The sequence below is a fragment of the Musca autumnalis genome, unplaced genomic scaffold (assembly GCF_047663935.1).
Source record: "Musca autumnalis isolate F117 unplaced genomic scaffold, ASM4766393v1 scaffold_2, whole genome shotgun sequence".
In the NCBI taxonomy this organism is placed as follows: domain Eukaryota; kingdom Metazoa; phylum Arthropoda; class Insecta; order Diptera; family Muscidae; genus Musca; species Musca autumnalis.
In genome coordinates, this window is record NW_027411755.1 from 261,107,269 (window position 1) to 261,123,247 (window position 15,979).

A 15,979-nucleotide genomic window follows, 5' to 3' on the forward strand; every position below is an offset into this window, starting at 1 on the left:
AGAGTACCATGAGCAGACTTACGTTGAATATCAGCGGCCTGCAGCATCGAAACTGGCAGCAGAATGTAACATTGTAGACAAAAGAAAGTTCCGGTTGTTTACAAAGAAAATTGTTTACTGAAAATTGAAAATGGAAAAATATATTTCCCAATATAGCCATATCATGAGAGGAATGAGGACGTAGGAAGGCCCGCAAAAGAAAGTCCCAACACCAGGAGTTGGAAAAATCTGAGCGAAGATTGACAAAATTGAGGGCAATTTATATCCAATTTTTAAACGACCTGGACACTGCTGGAGATGTCAGTATTAGTCTTGAAGCTAAAGTTAGCGCTCATTTTGAAATGATTCGAAGCCTCTAGGTTAAGGATGTAGAGTCCAAAAGGAAACTCCGTGGAGTTGACAAACAAGTGCAGCAGCTTCAATGTGAATTGAACTGTGAGAGGATAGAACGCAAAGCCGCGGTAGCTTCTATGAAGAAAATGAGAGGTGAGATCAAGTTATTTTGAGCCGCCATGATTGCACACAAATATGAAAAAAGAATATGACATTGACTTGCCACGAATCTAAGGGAAACCAAGGTAGCCAAGGAAGAATTTCTAGCGACCAACCTAGTAGTAGAGAGAGAAGTCAAGACTTTTAATGGCAGAAGTGAGAAGATTAACTGAAGTTATTAAGTGTCACATTTGATTTCTATGTATGCCAAAAGCTAAAATTCCGCCTAAAAATATGCTCATGAATTATGTAAAAAAGACAAATGAGAAGGTAGCAGTTGAAATGTAGATGGCGCGCATGTAGCTCTTATAATCTTAATCATCACCTTTTAATTTTCTTTCGCTTTTGTGACGAATTTCCAAAACCTTATCTTTCGCCGTCTTGTGAAATTTCACGATATTCGTGCTTTCCAATCCCCCAGTTGGATGGTTATTAGTCAATTAATCTTTACCTAATGCGCCATGTAATAAAACCAATGTGGCCAAGGAAGAATTACAAACAATTAACAGAGCTAAAGGTCAAGTCTTTAAGTTCAGAAGTAGGATTAACTGAAGTCTGCCCTGTCGGCACTTATATTATTTCTAAGCAGCAATAACTATATGTATATCAAATTCGGCCTAAAAGTGTGCTCATGAATTATGTAAAAATTCGAAAACCACAAGTAAAAGATGAAACGTAGATGTCGTTTTTGTATATCTCACAATATTAAACTGCTTTTAATTTGTGAAAAATTTCCAAAAACTTCACCTTAGCTCACGTCTTCACTGCAATGGTCTACCTCTTGCAGAATTTCAAGATCCTGATACCTCCCAATCCATCAGTTGATTGGTTATTAGTCAATCACTCTTTGCCTAATCTTCAAAGGGAGATGTCCAGTTAAATGCAAAGGTTGAAATGTAGATGCCGTTTATTCATTTCTCGCAATCTTAAATCTCTTTTTGCCAATTTCTTTCCCTTTTTGTGAAGAATTTCCCAAAACTTTATCGTAGGCCACAACTTTACTCCAACAAGTATGCTAGCGTTATTATTTTATTTTATTTAATTTATTTATTTTTCTTCATTTAATTTCAGATATTACTTTAACCTTTAAAGGGCTTTCACTGCAACACCCTCTTCAATTCCAATTGGAAATTCCAGAAAGAAAAACAACACCTCTAAGGTAAGTTTATTATCAGCACCCTCATTAATTGAATTTGAATTTCTAAATATTAGGCGGCATGTTGCTATTGATTATATTTATTTTTTCATTATAATAAGCGGCCTAATAACCTTTTCTTAACCCTTTATCTATGCATAACAACAACTACCCTTCCCCTCCTCATGCTACACAAATTAGGCCTCATTATTCATTGTTTTTTTGGTTTCCAAAGGTGTTCAACAACAACACTTGTTTAACATTGTTATTGTTGTAATAACAACACCAAACTAAATTTCTCCACAGACCCCCACCCCAAACCCACTTAGAAAAGAGGTGTGCTGATGAGTAAATGACAAATTATAATCGGTAAATCATTTCGTTTTGATTTATTTCAACCTTTGTAATTATCACCGACTAATTATTCCCTTTGGGAATTTTGGTTAGCTTTTTTGGTTTAAGGCAAGAATGTGTAACAAAGGTCATGTGTGAGGGGACTTTCTCATGTTTTTACTTACCGATCTATATCTCCAAATGTTTTATCGCATACTTCACAGCGTATATCAAAACCGTGTTCATCATCACTTAATGCAGGATCTAGACTCTCCGATGATTTATCTTTGTTGTCTCGATATTCGTCGTCGTGATTTAAGTTGGAACCATAAAAAGAAACTGGAAGAGAAAAGAGAAATGTATAGACAAAAATTAGTTTTAGAATTATTTACTCTAAAATTGGAGCTATAAGTGATTTATTTAAATGTTTGAAAGTTTAGTGAGTCATAATCGCATTTGGTATGAGTTAGGTTTTGTAAGACTATCTGAGTTAGATTGTAAATAATATAAAATAAATTAAATCGATTGATTTGGCGAAAATAATGATTGTTGTACAGTGTACAATTAGAAGATTATTTAAGTCTATTTAAAGAATTCTCGATAATATTCGGTAATTATATAAGTTTCGGAAAATAACAAATGCCCATGTATGGATGACTGTCTTTTTACGAGGACTTAAGGACTACCAGGGGTAATAAGCAGGAATTTTTTGTTAAGCTATTGTTTTTGGGCGACCGATTTATGAAAAATGTAAATTTTATTAAGAAATTTTAAATTTAGAAAAAATTTTAAATGTTCATAAAATTTTAAATTTTGATGAAATTTTATCAATTTTTTTTTTATTTTTGTTAGTAATATTTTTTGCACCTAATTTATAAAGAATTTAAATTTTATTAAAAAATTTTAAATTTAAAAAAAAAATTAAATTTTGGTACAATTTCAAATTTTGAAGAAAATTTTTTTTTTCAAAATTTACATTTTTTAACTTTAATTTTTTTTAAATTTAATGTTTTTCAAAATTTAAAATTTAAGGATCGATTTTTAGTATATGTATGTCTCAGTTCGTTGGAATGTATTTATTACATACATTTAATTAAATTTAAAGATAGATGTTATTTATGAACGTATTTAAATAAACTTTATTTTTTTAATTTAAAAAAAATAATTTTTAAATTTTTTAAAAATATTCAATATTAATCATTCTATAATATAAATATAATTTTTTTTTTTTTTTGTTTAATAGTTGTTTTTATATATGTTTTATACACAAATATTGACCTTGTTTAAATTATTTTTGTTTTATTTATTTTCACCTTATTTATTTCAACTCACTTCACAAAAACTCAGCAACAGTTTTCACAATTTTTTAAAAAGTTTTTTTATTTATTATTATTTTTATTTTGAAGATCTTGTTTTTTAAACTTGGCTCTTCTTTATGAGCTTCAAGGATCGTTGTCGTTTCTTTTTGGTAATCTTCAACACTGATGAGAGCACACACAACTTGACTCTTCCGTTTCCGTTGAACAAGTGTTTGACCATGGAGTCCTGTAAAACGTCAAGTGTCCTTTGTACGAAGCTACTGTCTGATGTTCTGCTGGTCTGTTGGTTCCACTTGACCGCATACACTACTCATACACTCATACCGGTAGAGTTGCACACTCATTCAAGCAAGGACTTTTCATGATTTTTCCCTAACCCCATGACTACTACCCACTCGCACTTGCAGGTTATTTTCGCTTAGTTTTCGTTAAACACGTAAACATATGAAAATGAATAGATAATTGGCTTTTGTATGCATACCAAACATCGAATGCACACAAACACATTTATTCTAAAGCAACTATAATAAGGGTAAACACCCTCACCTGTGCCGTGGTCGTGGACTTTAATAATATTTGCCCAGAACACCCCTAAAACAGAATACAAATCATACCCAAAAGCAGAGCTAAAAAAGAAGCCTTCATCCACACAACACCTGAGTTGGGCCAGGCCACAAGGTTTTCTGTTGCTGTTGTTTTCTCTCTTGGGACCTGGTCACAAAGAAGCAGCAACCTCCGAGATACGCAAGTGATTGAAAGCCACATTTGACATGATAAAAGCAACAACAACAACAATAGCAACGCCAAATACCGGTCAAAAAAATTAAATCAAATTGTCCATTAACCAGAGTGACCAACAAACGTATGCCAGGCCAAGAGTCATGGCAGGTGCTGCTGGTGTTGGCGTTGGAACTAAGGGATGTTACATAAAGGTCGAGAAGATTTTCGTGACTTTTTTATAGTTTTTTTTTTAATATTTTGAATTTTCTTGCGGTTTTGTCTCAAGCAAGGCACACAGGTGGCCCAACCTCTGCCGTTTGGCCTAAGCTGACTTTTGGTTTTAAAGTTAAAACGAGTCAATTGCATTGCATTTTTGTCCTTGTGTCATATGGTTAACACATGGGGTGGCTAGTAGTTACGTAGTGGTATCTTAGAGGAAGGGTGGTAGGATTGTTTTCTTCATTCTCTTCTTTTGCTTGGCTTTGTATTCTAATTATGTGTTAATATTAACTAGAATAAGAGGGCCACATGAAAACACTCACCACCTCCTCTTTAGGTGGTTTTGGGAAAAAGTCAAGTTCACAAGAAGAACAATAACTTTAGCAAAGAATGATAATGGAATGAAAATTCAAAAAAAAACTGGGTGGTTAACTTTTGCACCATCTAATGTTGAAAATGAAAAATATTTAATCACCTGCATAAAATTCCCACGCAAAGCGTCAATATTCGACAGATACAATTGAAGAGAGTTTCAATTATGAGGAATTAAATAGTAAAATCTACATCTCGCAGAGAGATAGGCAAAGATATATTTTAAGAGCAAAAAGGGCATATATAATTTTTACACAAACATCCCATACGGCACAAGGGAGACTTCTCTCATATCAATGAGTGCACCCCGATTCATATTAGCTCAATAATATGGGACCTACTTTTTTTGCCGCGTCCGAACGGCGTGTCTTATGACACCACTTTTAGAGAAGTTTTACATGGCTGAAATACTCAGGAAATGTCGCTACATTACTTAGGTATATTTTGCCACCGTTGTAATTTTTTATGTTGCCTGTCAGTGGAATCTTACCCACGACCTTTAGCCTGCAAGTCGTTTGTGCACCAAGGTGATATCCACAAAAAGGGGGTATGGTAGACGTTTAAATATACATATTGTTGCCTTTAGCTATATTATGTTGTCTATCACAAAGCATATGGTTGCAGCAACAATAAAACGTTTGTCAAGATATTGTCGAATGAAAAAATTAAAAAAGTATGATGTAAGCAATAAAAATACATTTGAGTAAGTCAATGTTTTTGCAAAGTTCGCAATACGAAGCCCTCTCCTTTATAAATCAATTAATTGTCACCCCTTTATGTCACCCGTCCCTGTTACGTGATTGACATGTTTGTCTGTCTGTATCAACTCCCATAAATGATAAATGGATTTTCTTTCCAACAGCTAAGAACAAGTCACGCTTAAAAAAACCCAACGATTGATGATTCACTTGGCATTAGTGTCTCGATAATGATGTCCACATTTGATCTTCATTTTGTCTAAATTGCATTAGTCCGTACATCAACCCGTCCGTCCACCAAAGTGCAAGGCGCTTACAACAATGAAAATAAACCCCTTTTTGGAGGTGCTATCTTTTCCTCTCTCGTTTTTCTGTATTGTTGCTATTGATGACATCGCTTCTTGACATGTGCCGCCGTGCGCGCATATTGTTTTGTCATCAATTGCAAAAACAGTAGTCGTTGGTTTGACTTTTCCATGGCGTTGTTAAAGATTTAAGAATGATTGATGATGATCTGCATCATCATAGCATAGTGTCGCGCTTGCCTCATTTTTTGCTTGATTTGATTTCTGCCGGCTAATGTCTAATAATGTAAAGCAATAGAAAATTATAGGTTTGGTCCAGAGGCCGTGGATGAATACATGATAATAGTTTAAGCCTTTACTTTTTTGTTAGTTTTGAACAAGAAGAATAGCAACAAAAAAACATGGAGATGAAATGAGAAAAAAGTTAATTTAGTTGTTATGGTGTCAACGTGCGATAAAAAATGATGATGATGGCCTGCCACTAACTAACTGGCTTCAATGATGATGGTGATAATGTTATGGTGCTTCTGGTGATTGGCTGGCTAGCACCTTTTTTAAACGTTACTGATGATATTGATGATGGTTTAATTAATCGTTATTTTATGTGAGAGAAGATGGAATACACGTACGATGTTAAACCCTTCCCTTTTTAGTAGTTTATTTTTTGTCAGTAAGTTTATCTATGACAGGCGAATTGAATTGTAAATGATGTCAAAGTAAATGGAAGAAAAAAATTGTTAATCAAAATGATTTGGTGTACACATAAATTGTGAAAACTAGTGCTAGAAAATACATAGGTGCAGATATTTGAAAATCTGTTAGTAAGGCAGGATTTTTCTACTACAAACTTTTTCACCAAGATATACCCATTTCTTACCCCCAAGACTTCATCTTCGCCTCTGATATCTTGCAACGCCACAACTTCAAAATCGCCATCGACACCAACATTGCCATTATTTTGACAATACAAACTTGCATTTATAATAAATGTATCATGAAAACAAATTTTCCAATACGGAAATCCACATTTTTTCTCAGTAATCTCAAAACAAATGAAGAAAAAACCCAAAGACACTTCTTCGCCACTTGGTGAATATTGCATAAATTACTCTAATTTTCCAATAATACATTAAACAACCCAAACGATTTCCATACCATTTGAAAACAATACTACAAGCAAAAACTGAGAGTTGATCAGACAGATCGACTCGTCTAGATAAAGATCATCACCAGAGCACAACATCATCAGAAGCAGCAGCAGCAGCAACAATAGCTACCACAGACAACAAAGTGCCGTAGGATAAAGTCAAAACCAAACGAAATGCTTGCTATAAACCAAAAACAAACAGTAAAAATACATTACGCAAACAAGATTAAAAGATAGCAGAGAGGCACACGTACCCCATATACATCCACATTCATACATACGAACAGTTGCCACAGCATTAATGTTTTGATCTTGACGCCACACAATCATAAATGTGGGAAACAACACAGCTGGACACCCGGCTAAAGAAACAAGTAAACGACATTAGCTTTACACCGGCGCAAAACCCCCTCTTTATTTTCTATTGAGCCCTAGGAAAAACCACACACAGAAGCCCAAACAACAACAACAGTTTGTTCATTCTTCTCTGTAGCCTAACTTACTGCCAGCAATTAGTAAAAGATTTGATGTTTGCGACTAAAAAGTACAAATCAAGGAACTAGAATGTAGGCAGACAGACAGACACCCAACCAGATGATAACTAAAGTTAACAAAAAGGGAGATGTAATCATAAAGATAAATGCGTGACTTGGTGTAAGGCACGCGTTTGGAAAAAAATATCACAGTCACAAGTCGCAATCACGCCATCAAAAATTTACCAACCAACCAACAAAACTAAATAACACAGAGTCTCTAATAACCCAGTGAACATTTTACAGGTGAATTTGGACAACAAGAATGATGGAGAACAAATGTATTGATAAGAAATTGATGCTTAGCTGATATTTTTTCAGCTAAGAATCGATGCTTAGGGGTTTTTTTGGTTCTAGAAATCCAAGCTTAGATGTTTTGGGCCTCAAAAATCCAAGATTAGATATCTGTTGGTTTTCTAAATCCAGGCTTAGGACTCTTTGGTCTTAAAACTAAACGTTTAGAATGCCTGCGGGTCTCAAAAATCCACGCTTAGAAGTTTTAGGCCTCAAAAATCCAAGCTTAGAAGTTTTAGGTCTCAAATTACGAAGCTAAAGGCTGTTGGTCTTACAAATCCAAGCTTGAAGGTCTGTTGGCCTTCTAAATCCCGGCTTATGTGTCTCTGGGTCTCAAAAATCCACGCCTAGAATTTGTATGCCTCAAAAATCCAAGCTTAGAGGTCTGTTGGTCTTATAAATCCAGGCTTAAATGTGTCTCTGGTCTTAAAACTCCACACTTAAAGGTTTGTTAGTCTTAAAACTCCACGCTTGAAGATTTGTTAGCCTTAAAACTCTATGCTTAAAGGTTTGTTACTCTTAAAGACCCACACTTACAATTTTGTTGGTCTTAAAGACCCACACTTAAAAGTTTCCTGGTCTTAAACACCCACACTTAAAACGTTGTTGGTCTTAAAGACCTACACTTAAGAGGTTTATTGTCCTAAAGACCCACACTTAAGAGGTTGCTGGTTTTAAAGATCCACACTTAAAAGTTTGGTGGTATTAAAGACCCACGCTTAACCGTTTGCTGGTCATAAAGACCCCCACTTAAAAGTTTGTTGGACTTAAAGACCCTCACTTAAAAGTTTGCTGGTCTTAATGACCGATACTTAAAAGTTTGCTTGTCTTAAAGACCCACACTTAAAAGTTTGCTTATCATAAAGGCCCACACTTAAAAGTTTGCTGGTCTTAAAGATCCAAACTTAAAAGTTTGTTAGTTTATGGTTGGTTTGTTAGTATTTTAAATCTACGCTTAAAGGTTTGTTGGTCTTAAGGACCCACGCTTAAAGGTTTGTTGGTCTTAAAGATCCAAGGTTAAAAGTTTGTTGGTTTTTGGTTGGTTTGTTGGTATTTTAAATCCACGCTTAAAGGTTTGTTGGTCTTAAGGACCCACGCTTAAAGGTTTGCTGGTCTTAAGGACCCACGCTTAAAGGATTGTTGGTCTGAAGGGCCCAAGCTTAAAGGTTTGTTGGTCTTAGGAATCCACGCTTAAATGATTGTTGGTCTCAAGGACCCAAGCTTAAAGGTTTGTTGGTCTTAAGAACCCACGCTTAAAGGATTGTTGGTCTGAAGGACCCAAGCTTAAAGGTTTGTTGGTCTTAAGGACTCACGCTTAGAGGATTGTTGGTCTTAAGGACTCACGCTTAAAGGTTTGTTGGTCTTAAGGACCCACGCTTAAAGGTTTGTTGGTCTTAAGGACCCACGCTTAAAGGTTTGTTGGTCTTAAGGACCCACGCTTAAAGGTTTGTTGGTCTTAAGAACCCACGCTTAAAGGATTGTTGGTCTCAAGGTCCCAAGCATAAAGGTTTGTTGGTCTTAAGGACACGCGCTTAAAGGTTTGTTGGTCTCAAGGACCCAAGCTTAAAGGTTTGTTGGTCTTAAGGACCCACGCTTAAAGGTTTGTTGGTCTTGAAGACCCACGCTTAGAGTTCTGTTGGTCTTTTAAATTCACGCTTGGAGGTCTATTATGTCTCAACAATCCAATCGTACAGGTCTGTTGTTTTATAAATCTAGTTTTATAACATCTGCAGCCTTAGTTAAGTAGTCGGTGGCTTCAAAATCAGAGATCATATGTCTGTTGACTATAAAAATCCCCACAAGTTTAGGGTTCATAAATCTAAATATGAAGGTCTGTCTTAATAATCTAAAATTGTATATTGGGTACTTTTGGAGTTTCTTGGTCTTAGAATTCAAGCATAGAGGTCTGTTAACCTCAAAACCAAAGCTTAGAGGTCCTTTGATCTCAAAAATCAATTCTTGGAGGTCTGTTTGGACTTAAAAATCCACGTTTAATGGTCCCCTTCTCTACAATCAATCCTTAGAAGTCTGTTGTTTCGGAAACACAATCTGGAGGGTATATTGACCTTACAAATCTAAGCTTTGTGGTATCTTTGATTAAAAAAATCCACACTTTAAGGTTTGGTGTTCTCAAAAATCAATATTACAAGCTTGAAGTTCTGTTTGTCTTACAAATTCTGCGGGCCTAAAAAATACCAGCACAGTGGTATGTTGCTCTTAAAAATCCACGCATAGAGTTTTGTTAATCTTCAGAATGCATACCACTTGAGTTTAAAACCTACACTAAGAATTTTGTCTACCTGGGTTGAAACATCACTTATAAGTAATATCTTCCTATAAATTCAGCTTGAAGTTGTGATAGTCTTATTTTAGCTCATGGAAGCTTTAGAAATTGAGTCTGGAGAGGTCTATATGCCCATAAAGTCAACGCTTAAGGAACTTTTCGAGTTATAATCCCAGTTTAGAGGCTCCTTTGGTAAAAAAACTATTAAACCTCTTGGATTTGAACAAATTTTTGATAATAATATTTTCCTCTAAACAGATTTTTTTTCAGATTTTTGTTTAAAATGTTTACTGGGATATTAGTTTCTTGTGTTGTTGCTGCTGTTTATTTCATAAGGGCTTATTAATGGTTAATATGTTGGCGTTGCAATGACAATGTTTGTTGATTACACAATTATTAAAAGGAAATGATGCTGAAATGGACACAGAAACCACCACCACACCACTATTACCGCCAACAACAACACCACAACAATTTATGAAACGATCCTGCGTTGATATTAAAAACTCATGTTAGACCACGTTTAGGCTGCAATCAGATGAAAATATGACATGAAATTGATATATGTATACAATGTTTGTCAAACAGATTATAAGGGTTTATAGATGACGACTGGCTTGCTGCTGCTGCTGTTAATGTCCTTTCCAACAACACAATTGAACAATAAAGTGTGAACAAGGACACCAACATTACACCACCTCTACAGATTGTGTAATGTGTGTGATTGTGGAGGGTGCCATAAGCCAAGATTTTTATTAATTGCCCACAGACGCGCATGCGTACATGTGTTTCGGTACACTAGCATAAATCTCAATCCCCCTCCCCTATAGAACGAGCTACAGTAGCAAACCCCTGACGATACATATGTTTTCATTTGTTATTAAAAATTTGTTAAATTGAATGACATTTAGCAAAAAAAGGAAACTCACAGCATTAACATCAAATCAACACATCATCATAATCATCGTCGTCATGACCATCAACATTTTATGACTCAACAACACGCCACCAAACACAGAGCATAGCATAAAGTGCACAATTTAATCCTAATCCTCCCGTATAAAGGCAACATTTGTATGAAACGAATGAGGTGATTATGGAACCCCCTCATAAAACGTATGCTGCTGCAGTTTATTAACGAATTGTGATCTGTAGATCACAATCATGATCATGATATCAATGGTTAAATGTATATTTCATGTTTATTTGTTTTTCTATTTCTTTGGGACAATGATTATATCAAAGGATAATACCCGGTGGCAGAAGTAGCACTAATGAAATTTTTGACTCGTGTCTAATTTTAAAAATGTGGGCTTTTCAATTTGTTATTTATGTAAAATGTCAATGAGATTTTGAGATCTCTTTTTGTTGTAGGGATTGTTTTTTTTTGCAAATGGTGAGTAGCAGGATTTGCTTGGAAACAAATCTCTATGCAATAATCCTTAGCAATGCAACAAGAGAAAGCTTTTAAGAATAAACATTTACTCGGAACCTTATGAGGATTAATTAATTTTTAAAATAATTTTAAACTCCCTCCACCCCCTTTTGAAATTATTATACAAATGCTATCACTTTTGTAACCGATTTTTGCCAACATTTTCCCAAAGCCTTAATTTCTGTGAATCGAAAAAAAATCCTTATACACCTGGCCAATTCCTTTACATAAACACACAAATGACTTTTTAACATAAATTTGTAACGTATTTTTCTTTACCACCTACCCAACCACCGCACAAAGTTGCTAGTAAATAAGTGGTAGGTTTACATTTTCTTTCGCCTCATTGAAGTCATGCTTAGGTGTGCACATATCACCCACTTAAAGGACATTTGTGTGGAAATACTTAACATAAGGTTAACAGAAGACATATGGTGGTCAAAACAGTGGCAAGTTGGGTTGCTCGCATTTTTATTTGGTGGGAACTAAGAGGACGTTTTCTAGAAGTTGTTTGCCAAATGGCAATCAAATACATAATTGTGGGAAAACTTGGGTGAAAAAAACCCGTCATCAAAGGAAGGGGAGAGGGTGGTGTTGAAGTAGGGATTCACAATGTAGGGCACAATATTTAAAATTTAATTTATGTTTAAAAATAATGATCATTTTAGTAAAATGTTTAAAATGATTACTATCTTTAATTCATAGTGTTAAAAATTGTATTTTCTTGCTAAATAATTATACATTCGGACCTCGATTATCTGTAATGGTCTTGACCGGAGGCATTGCGGATAATCGATTTTCAAGGATGATATATTTTTAATCAGAAAAATTTGCATTCTCACAAATATTAACGAATAAGAGCAGTTATTAATTTAATGTGAAGTTTAACAGATTGAAACTGTTCTAAAATAATTCATTTGTGCATTGTTTTTATCTGTTGCAATTTGGTCTAATGACTTATAATCCTGGATCATAAAGATTTTCATGTTAATCGGTGTAAAGTTAAAGAAAAAATATTGTGTGATTTCTTTTCCCGGATAAAGAAGGTTTACGCATAATCAATTCCCGGACAATCGAGGTTCGACTGCAATTGATGAAAAGTATCCTAAAATCCCTATTTATTCTGCTTTGTTCATATGAATTCATGTTGTATAACACTGTGCAACATTTTTAAAGTGATCTTGTGCAAACAATTCGAACTGAAGATTTTTCGAAAGTACAGACCCAAACGACAAGAAACCCTAGTTGGGTTTTGTTGTGTCAGATCCAGCTCAGATTTTATGGCCCCATCTAAACATGGTTAAATATTGAAATTCGGGGCCATATCTCTAAAACCAATGCGAATCTTCTTTTGACTTCTGAAGCAACTTTGTAGATAAGGACAAGAATAAAATATTTGGAGAAATAATGAAGTCGAAAAACTACATTTATTGCCTCAAATTTCAAAATATATGCAAAAATCCCACAATTTTTAAACATTTCGCACCGTATCTCCAAAACCGTTAATCTTTTCTGAATATTTTCTTTTGGAAAAATATTCCCTGGAATGTAATACACAAATCTTCAGAACATGTCATTAGTGTAAAACATTCTTCAACGAAGATTTAATAAAAATGTCAATAATGTAGTGAAATTCGAAATTCGAGAATAAACTGTTGGTGTGAACTGTGTTGTAAAAGATATGATGCAAAATACCGCTGAAACAACGTGAAGTAAGCATTTGAGAGTTTCAGAATGTTCTAAAGAATTGTTGAGAACTTTATTTGGAAGATTTTTGCCAAAGGTTACTTGGTTCAACTCCCAATAGTTTAGCCGATACTGACCAGAATTTCAGCAATTATGTAAAATTTTCTATATTTTATAGGTTTTGATGCTTCTATGTGGTTTTTTTAAAGATACGTTCTATTAGTTTAGGGCTACAATATTGCTAAAGACAGCAAGGCCAAATTCCTCTTCGTTTCTCAGATAAAGGCCTGATAAATGCAAAAAAGTGTAGATTTAGCCCGGTTTACATAAGGCCATAAAATCCAAACTGGATCTGACAGTACAAAATCCAACTAGGGTTTTTGTAGTCTAAATATTTACTTAAAAAAAATGCATACTAGATGTTGTTTGCATTTTCAGTGTTGCATAGTGTAATTTATAGAATATTAAGTTTCAAATCAAAATTTATTGCAAATTACAGCATTTCGTCTGGAATTATTGAAGATGAACGGCTAATCTTCCATTTTTAGTGATTTTTAACCCAATTTTCTTGGGGAACAATAATTCTTTGATGCCAAAGACTTTTTTAGAATTCAACTTGGAATCTTCGGCAAAACTATTTAATTTAAACTAAATTTGGCATTTTAATACTTTTTATTAAAAGTGATCCTAATGAAACTTTTAAAACTGAAGACAAATAGCCAGACTTTAATGAATTCTATTTATTTTTGCTCTACAAGGGCTATGGAAAATATGCAATAATATCTGTATAATCGAAAATGCTTAACGAGCTGTTTCAAACAACTTTCTTAAATATCATTTGTCAATACAACTCCTAGGGTAGTGATAGTTTAATTAATTTAATTAAATAATTATTTTTTAGTTTGTATCGAAGGCCTTGGTTTTGATTTAAAAATACATAGATATAGTAGTAAAAATTTTTAAAGTCTTTCTAAAGTTCTGGAACAGACATAATGGTTCTTTCGTTATCAAAGTGACAATAGTTTAATTTCTTATAGTTCTGTTTTAGTTTGGATCGAAGTCTTTGATTTTAGTTTAAAACTAGGTTTCTATTCGTTATTGTATTGCCTATAATTTCAATTTCTCTTAATATTAATTTAAAAAAATAATCTCAGATCCACTTACCATTATCCCTTTCACTGTGATCCTCACTGCTGTGTATTGATGAACCGGTATGAGCCTCTCCATTTATTAAGGAATCATTATGATCATAGGGTGTTATAGGCCGACCATCAACACTCATTTCTTCACCAGCTGCTATATCACGATTTGTTTCATACCATAACTAAAATTTTCAAAATTAAAAGATCTACTGTTTATAATTCTAATAAATTTAAAACATTTCAACTTACACATCCTGCTATACAAAAACTTGTTAAATTAGCCTCTTTTTCATTATCCGCAGATGCGATGGTGCGAATTTTCTTCAATAAATTTTTAACTTCAGGCGAAGGTTGCAATAAACTACGTATGTGGGGCATGTTGAGAAGCTGTAAGTAAAATAAAAATATTTATTTATTATATTATAGAAACAACATTGAGTTGCAAAAATGCAAACAAACTGTGATATTGGTTTTAAGTCGTGTTAATTGTCTATGGTATATGTTTAATTAGTATAAAATCAATGTAATGTATCTTAAGAATGTTATATTTATATGTATGGCATTTGAGGACATCGCCAAAAAAGTGACGAAACGTTGGGATGAAAAGAAAATAATTGTTTATTTATAATGTGCTTTAGATCAGAGTTCAAAAAGCTAAACCAAATCAAAAAGAGAATTGCTACTTCCAAGGGAGGTCTGTTAACTTTTATTCACGAAGCAGCGCCATCTTTTGGTGCATAGTTGAAAATAGCATTTTATTTCTTGCTTAAATGTAAACATGGATTGCGTCTTCGCTTAACAGTGAAATGTTAGCTAAAATTACTGTTAATGTTGGATGTTAAATGGACGACATAAGAGGCAAAACAACTAAAAAGTGTAATAGCGCACTGAATGATTATAAACTCAGAGCTGTAATATATTTTAAATACAATCACATAAAACTAAAAAAAAAAAAATGGAATGTAGACAAATTGAAACAAATTCAAAATTATATTAGGCAATTTTGCTTGCGACACTGCTCAATATTGGCACAAGTAAAATTGCCTAACGTAATTTGGGATCTGTTTCTATGAGGTTGATTCTTGTTTTCCTTCGTATTTCGTCCAAAATAAATTAATAAATAATTATAAATTAAAGTTGTCCTTATACAATACACGGTGCGCCTTAACTAAATTTAAATGAAAGGTGCTTACACCTGGAAAGTTTTTGCGGATTCTGAAACTACAATGTTCATAGCTGAGAAAAATCAAAAAAAATCGACGGAGGGATTTTCAAATAAATCGCGGTCAAAGTTCACATTTTTAGGGCTTTTTTATGTTTTCACGATTTTGCTTGGAAGCCACGAGTCGTATCGTAATGGAACTAAAGAAAATGTTGTAGCGGTGAAAATTCTCTACAAGATTGGCCTTTATGACTTTTTCCTAGGATTTACCATTTTTGAGATATTGAAGTACTAATTGGGACAATGGACTGTATCGCCGCCTCCTTATAAAACAATGTCATGCACGGTGCGTCTTAACTAACTTTAGGTGAAAACAGCTTACATCTGGGATGTTTTTGTGGATTCTGAAACAACAATGTTGTTGGATGTGAAAAATCCGAAAACAAGAAAAAAAATCGATGTATGGATTTTTAAATAAGTCGCGGTCAAAGTTCACATTTTTAGGTTTATTTTAGAATTTCGCTATTTTGCTTGGAAATCGCAAGTCCAATCGAAATGGAGCTAAAGAAAATGTTGTAGCTGTGAAAATTCTCTAGAGGATTGACGTTAATGATTTGTTTCCTGGTTGTACCATTTTTAAGATGGAGAAACTCAGGTTACATTTTTAGGTTTTTTTTTTTGTTAGGGTTTCGCGTTTTTGCAT

General features: G+C 33.9%; 1 protein-coding gene across 2 annotated transcripts in view; it reads right to left on the reverse strand.

Annotated features, from left to right (window-relative positions):
- Positions 1-15,979, reverse strand: part of ham (hamlet) — a 111,548-nt gene that overhangs the window by 12,534 nt on the left and 83,035 nt on the right. For both annotated transcript variants that reach the window (XM_073964746.1, XM_073964747.1), the window contains exons 3-5: positions 14,364-14,501; positions 14,137-14,296; positions 2,146-2,299 (exon numbers count right to left, since the gene is read on the reverse strand). In XM_073964746.1, coding sequence (XP_073820847.1) covers positions 2,146-2,299; positions 14,137-14,296; positions 14,364-14,501 — 452 coding nt within the window. The remainder of the gene's footprint in view (positions 1-2,145; positions 2,300-14,136; positions 14,297-14,363; positions 14,502-15,979) is intronic.